The sequence below is a fragment of the Cupressus sempervirens genome, chromosome 7 (genome assembly GCF_028749045.1).
Source record: "Cupressus sempervirens isolate cs-2001-9-10 chromosome 7, ASM2874904v1, whole genome shotgun sequence".
In the NCBI taxonomy this organism is placed as follows: domain Eukaryota; kingdom Viridiplantae; phylum Streptophyta; class Pinopsida; order Cupressales; family Cupressaceae; genus Cupressus; species Cupressus sempervirens.
Genome location: NC_143124.1, coordinates 91,680,119 through 91,698,376, shown reverse-complemented (window position 1 = coordinate 91,698,376; position 18,258 = coordinate 91,680,119). Strand labels below are relative to the sequence as shown.

The following is an 18,258-nucleotide window of genomic DNA, read 5'->3' as shown; positions in this document are numbered from 1 at the left end:
AGGATTTATTCAGAATTCAGTATGGTGATGATGTTGACTTCAATTAATTTAGAGATGTAGAAATCAAAGCTTAGGATCAGATTTTAACCTTAGTGTTGGGATTCTGTGAGAATAAAGATTTTAAGAAAAAGATGAGTTTAATATTATAAGGTATAATGTCTATCATATATAAAGGACATTCTTGATGATAATCAAGCTTCAAGATTGATATAATAATTTATTAAAATAGAGAAATGTTAAGGATTATAGAAGTTGATCATTCTTTAGATTGTAATCAAGGTATTTAAGTTTCTATTGTGACAAAGATTTATCTCACTGAAATTTTATCTTTGTGATATGTGAATGACGTGTTCTACTTATATTGGAATTTGCTTCTTACAAGAAATAATTTGAACCAAATATAATAATTTATTCCTTAGGGTGGTTTCCTTGGCGAAGTAGAATTTGAAGAACAATGTATTAAGGGTGGATGATATATTATGGAAATGTATTGTTGTCCTTTTATGTATTTGTCATGTTGATTTCTTAGCAATCAATGGAACAAAATATTTTTACTTCACGCACAAATACTCCTTGACATAGAACTCTAATATATAATTGCAACTTCCTTGTATATGGTCTCAATAAATACAAAACAAACTAAAGTAAATACTTCAATTATTAAATTTTATTATGACTATTTAAAGTATAGAAACATTCATGGATACATTCAAATGATAAAAGATTGATATTTATCTTCATCTCTAGTAATTAAAAAAGAAACATTACACAATAAAACATAGAAAAGAAAACCCTTACTTTTACTTATCATTTTCTTTTGAAAAAAAAATGGCTATCAACCAATAATTGATTGATTAAATATTTAATTTAATAAATAAATTGTTTCCCTCTCAAACTTAGTAATATATGGTAAACATAATTAATTGTTTGGAGATTTATTTTTTGATCTCATCTCACCTACGAATTCAATATAAACAACCACCTACAAAGAAATCAACTAGGACATAAAATATTAGAATGAGAAATCAACTAGGACATAAAACATTAGAATGCAAATGAAATAAAAATTTGACATACAAATGGTAACCACGATGAATCTAATGAATTGAAATTAACCATTGACTTTACAATAGAAACTCTATTGGGCTTATCACCTATTTAAATGACCAAATGAATTACCAAGCTAGAAGAAAAATATTTTAAAATAATTAGATCTATTAGAACATGTACAAGTTTCAAGATAAATAGTAAATTTATACCATAAATGAACATATAAGCTTTAAGGAAGACGAGGGAGAAACAAGTGAAGATGAATATGTCATGTATAATCAAGCAAGTCATCCTATGGTATTTTCAATAAAAAGATACCTCCAAGCTTGAAGCATCAATCACAATAGATGGCCATGAATATATAATACTGAGAAATATATCAACCACTCTAAGATGATATAAAAAAATATTATATGAACAAAGTGTCAATGCATGATGAAACCATGAATACCATGTTATTGTATTAATGCTACCAACTACCATAAACAAACAATATAATTTGATAATAGATATAATAAGATCATAAAAATAGTATAAGCAATGCAGCCATATCTACAAGATCACTGTTGATAAAAAAGACCATAATATACAAGAATAATTTTACTATAGACCAGAAATGCTGCCAAAACACTAAAACAATACTGCAATTTAAAATGACCACCAGTCCATAAAAATGTGCTTGAAATATCATGAAAACTTTATGATAATGAAAGATAAAATATAAAGGATTGCCAACCAACCACTGAATAATGAATGAAAGATACGAAACCACGAATAATTATAAAACGACACCACAATTGAGAGTTAAATAAACTGGTGACAAGTACAACGTAGCAAAAGAAGGCTAGATACATGCATCTAAGTTAACATAAAATATAACAACACGGAATTATACCAAAAGTTTTTAAGATCAATAATACACAAACGAAAGACTACAGCGATGCATACTACAAACGAAGCCTGTCTAAAGTCCACGATACAAAACACAGATAAACAACATTGACGCACGTCAATATCTCTGTTTTTTAAGGAAATCACCTCAGAAAAATAAGAACTCCGGTTTTTCACTAAGAAAAACGGTCTGATTGCTCACAGTTGAAAGAGTTTAGAGGCAATTGAACGGCTTAATTGAACCTCTCTGTTGAGTGAGTCGAAACCGCCGCCATTGAAGCTGATCTGATATTATCTGCACCCAATTCCGGACATCCTGTTATCTCAAGCTTTACTACACCTGAAAGGCCATTTATGATGCGCAGCATTGGACATTCATACACCTTTACCGTCCTTACTGACTTTGAGAAGATATCTATCTCGATTATATGGCGATTTAGCTCAAGCTGCAGAGTTTCAAGGTTCGGGCAACAACTTTGAGTAATAGATAGTCTCATCACATCAGTTGCTTTCAGATGTATCACCTTGAGTTTCCGCAATGAAGAAGATGACGCTGACCCGACATCCAACAGGGAGATTGGACAATCAAAAATCTTCAAAACTTGGAGATTAGTCAGTTGCCTAAATCCTTGTGGTAACGACCTCACTCCAGATGACTTAATGCATAAATATCTTAAAAGATTGAGATGCTCTATAGACTCGGGGAGAGATTTCAGTTTGATGCATCCTGTAATTTTGAGATTTATCAAGCTTGACAAAAAGCCAAAAGACTGTGGAAAACCTGTCAAATGCGGACTTCCAATCATCAGCGTTTCCAATTTGCTTAGTTGGCCAATGTTATTTGGTACATCCTTTAGCATTGATTTTTTCAGGTGGAGCTCCCTTAGATATTTCTGTTCTGCAATTTGCAAGGGCAAGTCTTGAACTTTAGAACATCCTATGAAATACAACTTCTTCAGCTTTCTCATGTTTTCAAGCATGTCTGGCATAGATGGAAGCTTCTTACAACCTGATAAATCAAGATATTCCAGGTTTACCAGCTGCTTGAAAGAACCTGGCAACCTCCTTAGCATCTGGCAAGAGTACAAATCCAGATGCCGCAGTTTTCTTAGTTTCCCAAAATGAGTCGGCAGTGTTGACAGAAATTTGCAATGCCGTAGCTCCAGGTGTTCCAACGATTGGAGATGACAAAACTCTTCTGGCAGCTCTTTAATGCTGAACTCTTTACAAACACAACCTAACAGTGCTATTTTTCTCAGATGTTTCAGATTTGATATTGAACTCGGGAGCCTTTCAAAACTAGCACTCCAGGTGCCAGCAATAATCAGCTCTCTTAAATACAAAGGTGCCTGCTTGCAAGATTCGATTTTGGTTAACTCAGAAAACATAATTGGAATAAAGATTTGAAAATATCTGTAAAACAGGTTACTTACATGCTTAGTATCGTTCCAAAGTTCTTGCAAGTTTAAAGCGCCATTAAGCTCTAATACTCTCAAATTTTTCAATGAAAGCCATTCAGGAAGATTTGTATGACTGGAATTATTCCAGCGAAGCCAGAGCACTTCTCTTGATAACTCGCCAACATCTTGATTTAGAAATTCTCCGGTACAGACCAAAAGTTTTAATCCAAGCGAGATCTTCTCTTTCCAGAGGTTACAAACATTGGAAACGGTTTCTTTCATCCCTCTAATTTGGAAGGGTTTCTAAATAAAAAATCAAAAGAAAAAGTTAGAACAATAATAGAGTACCCTGTTTGAATGACAAAAGTAAAAGCCTTAACTTCACCTGAGGAGGAATCGAGGGAATCGAAGTGAATTGTCCTGGAGACCAGAGGCGATAGGGTGAGTGTCGATGTGCAATTCGCCTTCCTAGATCCCTCAAATGATCATGCATTTGTATGATATCATAATCGTCTACTTCAACTAGGCACTTATTCAGAAGTCTGTCCAAACCGATCTGAGCATTCCAACCTGATCCTTCCCTTACTTCGATGGCCAAACTTACCTCCTCTCCAATGAAGAAACAAGCTATATCCAAGAACGTTTCCTTATCTTCTTTATCTAACGCATCAAAACAGACTTCCAGCTGTCCTCTGATGCCCCTTTCTGATACTTTGGATAACTGTTTTAATGTATATTGCCAATGTTCCCTGCGAGACTCGCCATAGAGCTTTCCTCCGAGGACCTTTAGTGACAAAGGGAGACCGTTGCAAACTCTTAAGAACTTCTCAACGAGATCCTCAAATCCCAAAAGTGGAAAGGGTTGTAAAAATGCATGCCAACAGAAGAGTTGTTTGGCATAAGTGGCTTTGAGAAGCTTCATGTGATAAATGATAGATATGCCTCTTTCTTTAAGAACGTCTACCTTTCGCGTGGTGACAACAATCAAACTCCCCTCGCCAAGACTCTTCTTTGCTGGCAAAAGAGCATCCAACTGGTCTGTATCATCCACATCGTCTAAAATGACAAGCACGGAAACAAATCTCAAATGGCTGTTAAGAATACATTTGCCCGCTTCTACTTCGTCAAAGGATACACTTTTGACATCGAGGTCATCCAGGAGCTTTTTCTGTTTTCCAACCAGTAGTCCTTTCTCTGTGGCATCTCGAATATTGTACAGAAAACTTGATCTAGAAAACATTGATGATCTCTTCTTATATATTTCCTTTGCAAGAGTGGTTTTGCCAGAGCCACCCATTCCGCTAATTCCCACAATCTGTATTTTGCCAGTACACTCCCATGCAATCTCGTCAAAGTAACTCACGGCTTCATATAGACCTACCAAATGGTTGGCAACCTCTGTCGGCACCTTGTTTGTCTCTTTCACTACACGTTTCACCAGATTCTTCATTGCCCTCTTCTCGTCTCTGGAAACGTGAACCGAACTCGAAGTGAGTAGGAATAAAATGAGATGAAACACATGCAATGCTACAGTTTAAAAGTTATTTTACTGACACTTATTTCTTCCTTTTTATTTAAAAATTATTTTATCGACAGCCATTCGTAGAATTGCATGGTTTCAATTACATTTAAAGAGACTCAGAAACGGTAATAATCTCTCTCGCTATTGAATGCTAAAATTTTCCCTGGCTTCCTAGCACGGAAAGTTATGCCTTGCCAATGAATAGAAATAAAAGAAAGAACTCCAACCTCCCACTAAAAGCCACAAATTTCCCATGCCACAGAATTCAAGCAATGATGTCCATTGTTTAACGCTTCGACGAAGTCGTTGAGGAGCCTTGAAGGGCGTTGGACAACGAATAGACAATAATTGATCTTGTTATTAGAGGTCTGACAACAAGAAAAAGTGTTGCAGGGATTTGTATACTGCATTCTCTAGGATTATTCGTTCTGATCGATTTGGATATCCATTATTTGTAAGATACTTAGAAAGGTCAATGTCAAAATGGCCACGATGTTTTGGTTGAGCTGCAATTTTTGCTTTTGAGTTCTACAAAAATGACATAACCTGGTGAATTAGTTAAAGTTTCAAGAAGGTAGTCAATCGAAATTAAAAGAACAAGAGACATTAATTCTGCGCCTGAAAATTCACTAGTCAAATCGATATTAGAGCAAGGAGGAACAAATAAGCCATGGGCCTCTGGAAAGAACAAGCTAAGACGATGGCTTTAGCAAAATAGAAACCGGTATTTATCTGTTTGTAAAGTTCTGCATACCAGCAGGTCAAATTCCATGCGAAAATTCAACATTTGTTAACCATGTCAGAAATAACGCTTTCAGAGAACCTTTTCCCAGATGTCCAGTAAATGTTGATTCTCCCAAGTTATTTACATGTTATAACAATTTAGATTTGGAAGAATAGAATTAGGAATTTGGTTTTCGAATTTTTTCTTATGAATTATTTTGAAAACAAATTTGAGCCCACCAAACATTCAAACTCCAAATCAATTTATAGAGGCCACAAATAAAGTCATCACGCCTTATTTGCTGAAAGATCCGACATAAACTTGCCCTATTGAATCCACACAACGATGACTAGAAAACCTAACACACCCAATTGCTTTCTAACGAGATTTTTTTGCGGATTCTTAATATTAGAAACATGTGACAGTTAAGGAATAAAAGTCTGTTTTACGCATATTTAGAGTACTTGACAGTTAATACTCTAAGCCTAAAATTGAAAGGATACACAGCAAGTGAAAAATGGCAAGTATTTTACAATCAAAACCGCTCTAAAGAGGCGTCACTATTAAACTTGGAGGGGAAGGGGAGGAGTAAGGTACTTACTCAACATTTCTAATAATAATGCCATCAGTACAATACGAAACTTTTTGGAGTGCCCCTGTCCACTGCTGAAGGTTTTCTGTGCTGTAAGCATCTGCCTTTTCGTGGCCGGAGAAGACTTGTGCATATATTCCTTTCCCTACAACAACCCATCTTAAATCAAAAGGCTCAATATGATAGAAGATGGGGATAATTGTGGTATGGGTTTTGATCATAAATGTCAGTTCCGCCAAACACCGAGGAGATTGCGCATAACAGTGAGAGAAAATGGCTATATGGATTGAAGCACTAGCCATGGCTTCCTCTAACTCTCTAGGCGTCAAATCCCATAAGTTGAGCCTATGGTTGTCCAAAAACACTTGCAGACCCAAGCCATCTAGGTAATTGCAGATATTATCCGCCAGCGTCTGTTCGACATCTTGACTAGAATGACTTATAAATACATCGTAGGGCATGTGATTCGTTCCAGGAGGCGAGGGGATTCTGAGCCGATCAAAAGCATTTCGTAACCCATATTTGGGCTGCCCGTCACTGGTAGAAGGGACACCCATAGATGCAAATTGAGATATACAAGAATTCTTAACTACAAAGGCAGCTCCGTGTCTGGAGAACTTCCTAGATTAGAGTTGACATTAAATTAAATATGACTGGAACAGTAAGGAAGACAGATAGCCGGCTTGGTACAGAAATATTCTGAGAAGATGAAATTAAATTTCATACGAGCAAAGAAGAACGGAAGTAGCGAACTTGGACACGGAGGATATTTTTTAGGGTGGAGGGCAGGTGAGAAGCATGATTTGGTCTCTTTTGCCGAGTTTTGAAGTCAAACACAAGTTTATTGCGTTGTCTCCAAATTAATATTATTATTAGTTCTTGTCTACGCCAAGTAATTATAATTATTACATTGTTTGATCCTTACGGGCAGTTAATCTAATCAATAATTGTTTGATGGTTACTTTGTTTTGCAACTCTTGTTCTTTCATCCGGACAATGAATCACATAGTGTGATTCGAAATGTTGATGATAAAAAATTCAACACAATCTAATCCAAAAACAAGTGCCAACAATAATCAATAGTATTGAAGAATTTTTCAAATATACAATTTTAAATCTAAATTATAGTTCATATTTTTATATATATATTTTTTAGAAAAAAAAGATTATATATCTTATTATTGGATGTTAGAAATTTTTTAAAAGAAAAATCAAATTTATTAGTGAAAATACATAGAATCATCCTAAAGCTTCCTTTCATATCACATTTTCATGGTTATGATAGTCCCCATTATTTTTGCTGCCATAACCTCCTACACAATATCCTACATCTTCATGATTGCTATTGCCATACTTTTAGCCTCTACCATATCCACTGCTCTTGATCACCATTAGTACTTACCTAATCAAGGGTAAAATTACAGTTACAATTTCCATAGAAAAATTGACAACCATTAGCCATCTTCCCCTTTGATTTCTCAAGGCACCAAGATGTTAGACCAAAATTTCAAACCAAGAGAAGATTAATAAGATCACTTTACAAGAACACAAAGTAGAGTTCAACAATTGCAATTCTTAAAACAAATATAAAGTAGAATTTAAATAGTATATAGTAGAAGACCTATTTTTAATTGCAATTGCTTGAAAGTCTCTAAAGCCCTTTCACTGCATTAATTTTACACATACCTTGTTTGATGACTCCCATTTACACCAAGTAGAAATGGTTGTGGCAGCGAATGTGAAATTCATTTACCTATGCAAACATCTTCAACACTATCAGGACCACATTTCATTGAGGCATTTTATTGAAACAATTCGCACACCTTGTTTGTGCTTTTGAAAGGTGTCTATGCTATATTTTAAAGCTTCCATATCTGCACAAGAAGGAAGAATGTGGGCAATGGTGTGCAATTTTTTGGCAATAAAAGCTAGTAAAGAATTTAAAATATATTTTAAATTTTCCATATCCAAGCAAGTGGGATAAATATTTTTATTAAAAAAAGTAGCAATTAACGGGTGTTGACCCAAAGTGCAAACAAACACTAGACACCAAGAGCAGAACATTACTAGTGCCTAGTAAAGAAAGATCTAGACAAGCCAGATCTCCCTCTATCAAAAACAAAGGTCCACAAGTGATTGAGCAGACAACAATGGTCAATGCTAAAAATGAAAGAGTTGTGACAAGCCCCCATAATAACTATAGACATAAACCAAAAATAACAACAAAGTACTTGACTGTGCCCTTTAAAACTTGGATAAATGTTGGCAATGAGCTTGTAGTTTTTTTGGAATAAAAGGCAGTCAATGAATTAAAATATCTAAAGTAAATCACATACAAAACATGTTCAAAAAAATTGAGTGTTATGCCACCATGATTATCCACATGCTCCAGTAGGCATGAAGCTAAAAAGTTTGATGGAAGAAGTCAGTTTCAGATTGAACACACTTTGGTTCTAATATTCACAGACCCTACCTCAATGAATGGAAAGGTGGAAAAATTATAACCCAATGAAATAGAGAATGATAATGTCATTGTATCAGTGGTAATGGAAGATTTAGAGAGCCTTCTATTGGAGTCCCAAAGCAATAATTTTCAAATGCATTATTTTTAGTTTTCCATTTTTCTCTACAAATAGGTCTAGAACAACAAGACACCATTAATACATGGAGTAATTGATACATTTTTTATTTGGGACTCTTTCTTACATTAGCACTTCTTATGTAGGTTTTTTAGGTATTCAAAAGTCCTTATGGTGGAAATAGTTACAACACTATGATGTTCAACCCTTTTGGAAAAGTATGATTCATAGAAGCATTAGAAAACCTTTACTATTCATAGTAAAAGTATAATCCTCTTTGCTAAGTATCCAATACAATATTGAGGAAGAGGAGTTACAAGATTCCTAATTTAGTTTTACGCCCCTAATATATAAAGGAAAATCTTTAAAAACTTGAACTGCTATCATAAAAAATGCAAGATGATAAAGCTAAATTAAAAAAATGTGTTGCATCCTTCAATGCAAGTGCACCCGTTTAAGATTGGAAAAAATTAGTAAACAAATTCAAAAAATAAAATCATTTAAAATTTATTTTTAGCCCTTTATGCCTCTACATACATGAAATTTCTTGGATCTTAGTTTGTTTTTAGGATGAGTAGACATCTCTCTACATTAAAATTGTTTCTTTGTATATTTGGCACTTTCATGTGGTTTCTTGTGAATTGAGATGTTGTCAAATAGGTAGAGCTTCACATAGAATTTGTGGTGATTTCCTGACACATATTTAAACAATTACTTCTTCTTCGTTGGAACCATTTGGATCCCTTCAAAGTAGCTCAATAAGTCATATCTACATCAAATAACTAGGTTTTTTACATCATGGATGCGTCTTCATCTTCTTTATCATTTGGATTGTAATTATTACAAGAACTAGAATTCCTAGAAATAAAATAAGGGTAATACAAACTCCTTATATCCAAACATGTATCCAAGTGGGAGCTTATGATCGCACCAAATACAATGCTAGAAGCCATCAACATAAACAAAACTAGAAACTTGAGTAGCTTTTGAGGCCACTCCCTCTAATCTCTTTGAGATCAAGAGGGACCTGAGTCCCTAGGTAGTGGGGTGATGGATGATTTAATTTTTCTAAAAAAATAAAATATTTTTTTAACTAGAACTATATCTCATTGTTAGAATGTGGTTGTTAACTTTTATCACATGTTGCCCTTTGTGTAATAGTTTGAATGCAAATTGTAGAAGTCATGTAAAGGGAGGTGAATTATCCTACATGATGCCACACATTACACCCACAATCGCATGACAACAAAGACCTATAAAAATTATTAGGAGATGGAGAAAATCTAAATATAGAAAGGTGCTAAGAATTTAAACTATTCAACTTTAATGACATAAAAGTGGCATTTGTGTTTAGAATTTGATGATGCTTTAAAGAGATGAGATGTGTAAAATTGGATGAAGTTGTATGTTTTTAATTTTCTTTTTAAATTGAGTTAAAAAAATTGCATCTTTTATTTTTTAAATTCCATATTTTAAATTTATTTTTTTAAATGTTGAAAATATAGAGTTTTGTTTTCACCCAAAAAATATATGCAAATGATCAGTTTCTTCTCCAATTTTACAATATGTTGTAGTTGACATGTATAGCTAGTGGTTAAAAAAGATTTTTGGTGTACATTTTTCCATTATAAGCATTCAAAGTTAAACTTATAAAAAATTGACAATTTTTAATTCCCACCAAACTTTTCCTATCATATCTACATTTTTTTAAAAATAAATTACATATTCTTGAAGATGACTCTCTCCTCTAGAGGTATATATAAGGTGCTAATTTTTTGGACATGGTTTACTAATTCCTTTTCCTTTTTTGAAGAGAGATTTTCTTGAATTTTTTATATATCAACAATCAGCCAAAATGGGGCTAACCTAGTACATATGATAGGAAAACATGGATGAAATCGGCCCACTAGTATAAAATTTGGCAATAAAATATCTCTACATCATGACAAGCAAAAAATGTGATACTCAAAAATCAAACCAATAAAATAATGATCTTCAAAAATTAATAATGGACTCATGAGACGTGTCAATCAATAGAGCCATTGAAAAATTCCTTTAGGCCATTCTGTTCTTGCTATATCTTTCATGATTATGTTCCTATGCTCATCAAGGATACCATTGAGTGGTGAGAAATGCAATAATGTTTCATAATCTTGTTTCTTTTTTGTTTTCTATTTGTGGAGTTTTCTAATAAAAATTTGGGGCAAGGATGATATAGGGTGAATTTGATAGCATTGTCATGCATCTTGCAAGCACACACACCCACGATATAAGATAAACCTAGAAGGATATTGAACTATTCCCTTTATATTTTTTCTTGTTAATCGAAGATAGTATTATCTAGATAGTCAATATATGGGTATACTTGTATCTCTTTCTTTTCAATAAAGCACAATGATGAACACCTATAAAATAATATCTAGTTATGACTGAATACATCATCCAACTATTGACCCTAAAGGAAATAATAGTACTGTCTACTAGAGAAAAAAACCTAATCATTTTCTAGGAAATGTTGGTTAGTCAATACTATGACCAAGCCACTATATAAGCCAAGAAAGTCTAATGGTGAAGTATACATAATTAGTTCATACTAAGTGATAGCCAATGTGAAACATACACATAAGAGTTATCCACCAATTTAGTCAATGTTGAGTGATTAAGCATATAATTAATGTCAAGTAAGATAGAGGAGATTTTAGAATAAAATGAGAAGAGTTAAATATGAGGAATAGGATGAAGAAAAGGCATGACTGAGCACCAAAACGCTATTAGTGTTGAGCAAGAAATTTTTTGTATAAGAGTTTGTAATGGCACAAAATCTTATGTAATTTATTTTTTTCAAGTTGGAAGTATGTTTTATAGATTAAGGAGCTAATTATGTGTGTTTTTGAAGACCATTTATCCCTATGAAAGATAATCAACCAATTAGAAAATTAGAAGTATTAAGTGCAAAAAGAGATGAATATAGATCGTTGATCATGATCTAGAAGCTTTAGTGAATAGCTATATAAGGAGGGCTTTTAGACCTACATAAGAGAGGTTAAAAATTGGAAGCTTGGATTCAAAGTTTAAGGTGAATCAAAGGTAAAAGATAGAGGTGACCAAGTATTGTAGTGATGAGTCATTGGAGATCAATGATAGAGAGGTGATATTATATTGGGTAGAGGAGATATGTATCATCATTGTAGTGTGAACTGAAGGATCAAGGTATTGTAACATTTTAACAAGTGTTTCACAGTAAATATTTTAATAAATTGGTCTTAACAAGCCTGTATAAATCTCCTAGTAGAGTACTCACTTAGTTGTCATGTTAAGTCCTTTAATAAAGGTAGACCTAATAGTCTTGTAAGATCTTAACCAAATAGAGCCCTCACAGTTTTAATCATTAGAAATGATCAAACTTTGTAGCCTTAAGAGAAACACTTTTTTTTTGTAGTGAATATCTTTATCAGTGTCACCACCGCAATTTTACCTTCACCTTGGAGAGTTTATGGGTTACCATATCTGGTGTCATGTGTTGATAAATTGCTTATATATGTTATTCATGGTATTAATTGTTAGATTTGATATTACATTGTAGTATATGATTGTTTGATATAATGTTAAAGTGTAGTGAGGGTTTATGCTAAAGATGTCAAATATTATTCATGTTTGAAGTGGTTTTGAAGATCCTAATTCACCCCCACTCTCAGTATCTTACTTTTTATCTTAGACTTCAAATAATTATTATGAGAGCTTAGTTCTCTTAGAAAAAATCTAACCACTTGCAAGTTAAAGATCTTGGAATATGGACGTGCACAAATTTTGAAAGATCATTAAAAATTAGAATCTTGATGTTCAACTTACATTTGAACAAGATAAGACTGCAAAGAGACATTGAGGAAATCCTTGAAGAGAAGGAAAGAGATGGAAATTCAACAAATTGACACTCAATACAAAGATGAAACTATTGAAGACTTAGTTGATGAAGGCAGATCTAGTGAATATTATGTAGCCATAGAATACCTATTGGAAAAGAACAATATTCTAAATGAAAAAGTAAGAGCACTGAAAAGAGAACACAAAATATACTTAGTAAAGTTATGTGAAGTGAATTAACAAAAGAATAAATTTGAAGAAAAGAAGGCAATGGTTGATGAAGATATGAGGCAAATAGCTATAAATCTTGATGAAAGGATCAATGAGGTACAAAGACTGAATCACAATCAAGGTCAATCAATTATTAAGTGAATATCATGAGATTTTTGAAAAGGTGGTAGAGATTGTAAATCTGACACCTAAAAATGATGAACTAAAGAATGAGTTAAGAGTTAAAAAATAAATCATTGAAAGGATGAACAAACCTAAAAAGGTCATTAGATTACTTAATGAATAGATAAATGCACCAAGGAGATCCCATAACACTTTTGGATTAGGTTATGTTGAGTTACTATCAGGTGTCAAGTAAGGGGAGTCATCAAAACATGGAGAACAAAGGAATGTGATAGCAAAACATAAGAGCAAGAAGTCTACATGCTATTGCTATGGAAAACGAGGCCATACAACAAATGCTTTTAGGAGTAGAATTGGTAAGTGAAATCCTAAACCAAAATTCAATGTGTTAACTGCCCTAAATTCTTGTTTTCTTTTCTTCAAGCCTTCAATAAAATTTCCTTTCTTAAATGAAATTTGAACTCCAATCTTGAACAATTGAGTTCAAAGTTCAAGGTTCAAATAGTCTTGGTCTTATCAATACATCTTTGTTTGGATTATTTTGTCCTCTTTTCTTGTACTTGAACTCCAAACCAATTAAGCTCAAACTTCAAATTTTATTCTCCATGTCCATACCTTTTTTTGAACCTAATGAGGTCACTATTATCATTAGATTTTAACACTTCTTTTGAAGTTGAAGCTTGAACAGTGACTCGTTCAAGTTCACAACTCATTAATCATGTCATTTCCTTTCATATGAAGTTGGTTTTTATGTTCTAGAATTCCTATAATTATAGTCTATTGAACTTGAATCTTAAACCTCAAAGTGGGTCAAAGTTTCAGTTCACCAACCCAAAGTACTTATAGAAGGTGAGAGGTGGCAATACAAAGATCATCAAAATATTTCCTACAAGGTTGAAGTGACATACTTTAATGCATGTAATTTGTGCAAAAGGTGGCAGGGTGATTTACTATGTGCAGGCATAAATATACTCATAAATGATTGAATGATCTTATCAAATTGGTACTTTCCATATTGAATCATGATGCATTTACCTATCTAGGTTGTTTAAACTTTCCTTTTTGTTTCATTTTGTTAACTGTAGAATGATTAACATAAACTTTTAGTTTACTGTCCCATTAGTAACCTACTTGCATATTGTAAAGAAATACATAATAAATCGCATTAGATACCATTCATACAAGTATGATAGTAGGATTTAATGTGGAAACCCAATTTGGGAAAAGCCACTAGTAACATGCTACCAACTTTTCACTATTCTGAAGTGAGATAAGCTAAGAGCCAATCTTGTTAAAGTTTATAATTACACACTATTAGGTGTGACCCTATTAAATAACTCAATCGCCCTATTAGGAATAGCTTGGTTAAAGGGATTCAAAATGTCCCATTAGTATATCACCTTAATTAAAGGATTTACAAAGACTATTAGGTCAACCTTGATTAAAGGATTTTAATTGATACAATGGTTTGAAAGTAACAACATGTTGATCTTATAAATACAACTCACTTTGAAAATGCAAATCATGGTGTAACTCATCTTCTCATCCACTGACTAGCCTCCATTAACATCTCCATTATTGATTCACTTGGAAACCCTTAAAGTAATCACATTTCACCCTTGTTTAACTCCTTAGAGCCTTCTGGTCAAGTTTGCCAATCAACAAAATCAACAACTACTCAACCTTTCTAGGTTATCCTTATGCTTACTTAAATAGGTAGTTTTGATCTTTTTCCACTTAAACATCATTGTTGATCTTAGGGTTAGGTTATATTCATTGAGTCCTTCCATAATTTTGTTTCCTCCTAAAAAATTCTCTATGAATCAATGTCTAGAAATGATCAAATATGGTTTATCATGCATTAAATGCTTTAGCTCATCAATAATTAGCATTCATCACTTTGAACAATCCAAAAATTCAATTGTACCAATTGGGTATCTAAATTACTTCACAAACTATCAAATATTATCACTCGGCCCATACTACATTCCTCGACTTCAGTCATCACTAGAAAACTTGGTCAATACTAAGTATCTTGCTTGATATATTTTTTCTTCACTTGGTCTAACTTTTCTGCTACTCAATCTTTATTGATATTTAATTGACACTATATTTTCTCGGCTTATATTGTCACTTAGTCTACACTAGCATAGCTTTAATCAACACTATATTTTCTTGGCTTATATTGTCTCTTGATCGACACTAACATAGCTCAATTTAAACTATAAGTTTATTAATCTTCTTCTCTATTGCTCGGTTTAGCATATGCATTTCGTCTTTCACTAATCATCTCTACTAGGTTTCAATTCAACTATCTTCTCTACTTAGTGTAATGGTTAAACAACACATTATCTTGTCAATGTGCCAACTAATCAAGTGCCCATTGTAGTTTCACATAACTCAACCTTTCCACTAGGTCTTCTAGTTTTCTTTTCTTTTCAAGTCCTCTTCATCAATCAAATGATATGGCACTCTACTTAGGTAGCAACTGTCTTACCACTAAGGTTTGGCATCAATGACAACATAACAATTGTTCCACTTGTAGTTTCCAATAATCTCATTGGTACTTACTAAGTAACATCATGATACCATCAAAATCTAATAGCCATTGGAAAAAACTTTAGTGGGGCCACGAATGACATCATAAGCCATATAATATACAATGTCTCACAATCCCAATACCATCATAACCACATTAGTAATCTCCGAAAAACACTAGAACAAACTAAACATTGTGCATCTCACAAGGCTAACATAAAACTATAACACAAGAGTAGTCATTAGATTAAAAGTATGGGAGTAATTAATCCTTGTAACTCAGGACAGAAGATGAATATTTAAATTTGGAGAGAAGGATGTCATAGATAGACATGAGAGAGAGATCTATTACTAATAAAATAAAATGGTAGACTAATAATCCTACAAAAGAAAACAAGATGATAATGAAGGAAGAGGTTTGCTATTTTGTAAATAAATATCTTAATCCAAAGGATAAATGAAGAGAAAAAGTCATTAGTATTTTTTTGTCGAATATAATTATACAAAACATATTTTTTTAATACGTGTTAAATACAAAAATAAATGAAATAATAATGATAATGTTGATGATGCCCATTAGAAAGTTTTAGAAACATTGAAACATTATATAATTTGAAAATAAAATATAAAAACTTATAATAATGGCATCATTAATTTTTTTAATTAAATCTTCAAATACATATTTTAAATATTTTTCAGTAGACATAACAATATGATAAATTAATGAATTAGATAATATGTCTCACATCCAAACATGAACTAATAGTAGATATAAGAATCTATAGTCGTTTCCATGTGTACAATTATATAATCTTAAAATTGGCACATAGAACTTAGTAATCCATGCATGGACCACAAAAATAGAAGGAAAATGTATTTTTTCATTTTCAACTATTATTTTCACGCATGGAACAGAAGTACTTATTTCAATTGTTCATCAAGAACACCGATCAAAATAGATAAACCAGTTAATCGGTGGGGTTTTTCTTCTTCGAGGAAGAAGAACGATTAGACTTTGATTTCGTCAAAGATGTTATAATATTCATTAGAATTCTATTAATATACAAGTTTGAAATATAAGTGTCAATTTGAAACACAAATATTAAATACAATTGACTGGTTCTGAGGTTTCATTTTTTTCCCTTCTCTTACGTTTACTAAATGCAATATATGAAATTATCCCATCTATTCGTCCCATGTAAATTTATTGTATTTCTTATAGACTATCTGAAGATTAAGATGCATGAGATGCATGACGGTTATGGAAACAATTGACGTGTTTCAAGCGTTAATTCTTCTCATTTAGCTTTGTTAATCATAATTATTGTCATACTTTTGTTTACATTTAAAATTTAAGTTTGTAACATCTTAATTTGACAAAAAAAGAATGAACCTACACTAAATTATGTTGTTAGCTTTATGCGAATACTTCCTATCTAATTATTTCCCTTGGTCCAACTTAGTGAGCATACTTTCAACCTTTGCAAATAGGATGTGTTTTTACATAAGGCAGGACTCTAGTTGTAACACAGCTCTTGTTTATATTGAAATCACCATTCCTTTCCATATCATTGACTTTCTTGCAAGAAGATTTTTATATTCATACCATTTAACTAAATATCTTCCATAATACCTTCACATTAATTATATGATAAATTATTCCACCGTCCATGTATTTTATGTCCTTTAAATTGGATAATTCCTCTAGTTTAATATATGAGTTATAACTAAATTACTACTCATGATAACTATTATGATAATTTTAATATTTGGTGGTAGGATTCTAATTACTTAAACATAGTTATTTTGTATATAAATACAATATACAAGAATATATCATATGAAAATGAAAGATATTCATTAGAAATTGATCAACAAACAAGTTTGGAATATAAGAATGAGTCTGAAATATAAATATAAAATGTCATTGAATCATTCATGTCATTCATTATTTTCTTAAATTTGCATTTTTGTGAAGTTATCTTATGTTTACTATATGCAAACTATGAAGGAAGCTCATTGAGTCTTCCCATGTACATTAATCTCAATGTTTCTATGGAACTTCCTAGGGATTATCTATAATTGATAAAAGTGAAATAAATCATGTTTATATGATTCAATACATTGAAGTTGATCTGAGTAGAAACAATTGAGAAGTTCCAGACATTTATTGTTCTGGATTTGCATATTTATTTCCTACTTGTCTTCATCTATTGATCTTCCTATAATTCTAAAATTAAAAAATGGATGGGTTGTTAGTTTTGTTCACATGTTTTTAGATTTAATCTTTTAAATTGGTGTAGTATGAGTTGTCTAGTGGTGTAGAATTCATAATCCTTGAAATAAAGATACAATAAATTAAGTCTACAAAAAATATGGTATGTACACATCCTAGGTAGAATAGATAAGTGCTTCTAAAAGAAGCATAGAGTAATCCTATATTACTATAAGTATTTATTTACATTGTAATCACATTTCCTTTCCTTATCATTCACTTTGTTGGAAATGGTTTTTATATTCTGATTATTTAATTAAATATCTTTTATAACAAATTCAAATTTTTAAAAAAATTGAATTTGGTTTTTGCACTTTGCAACTCTACTCTTGTGTGCTACTTTGGAGCCCCCTCACCCCCTCATGATCTAGTTTAGTTACACCTAGATCTCCTTGTTATTTTATCCACACATTTGAGACTGGTCTCTAATGGGGTCTCATCTAGCCCTGCAAACTCTATTTTGTCTATTGAG

The 18,258-nt window shown here is 32.3% G+C and overlaps 1 protein-coding gene across 1 annotated transcript; it reads right to left on the bottom strand.

The window, feature by feature from the left end:
• Nucleotides 1–1,881: 1,881 nt before the first annotated feature.
• Nucleotides 1,882–7,091, bottom strand: LOC149545642 (disease resistance protein Roq1-like). The gene is made up of 4 exons (XM_089790757.1): nt 6,189–7,091; nt 3,727–4,807; nt 3,375–3,644; nt 1,882–3,290 (listed from the first exon to the last, which is right to left on the bottom strand). Exons 1-4 carry the CDS (start codon nt 6,734–6,736, stop codon nt 2,175–2,177), a joined length of 3,015 nt encoding a protein of 1,004 aa, XP_089646883.1. The 5' UTR covers nt 6,737–7,091; the 3' UTR covers nt 1,882–2,174.
• Between the last annotated feature and the right edge of the window lie 11,167 nt (nt 7,092–18,258).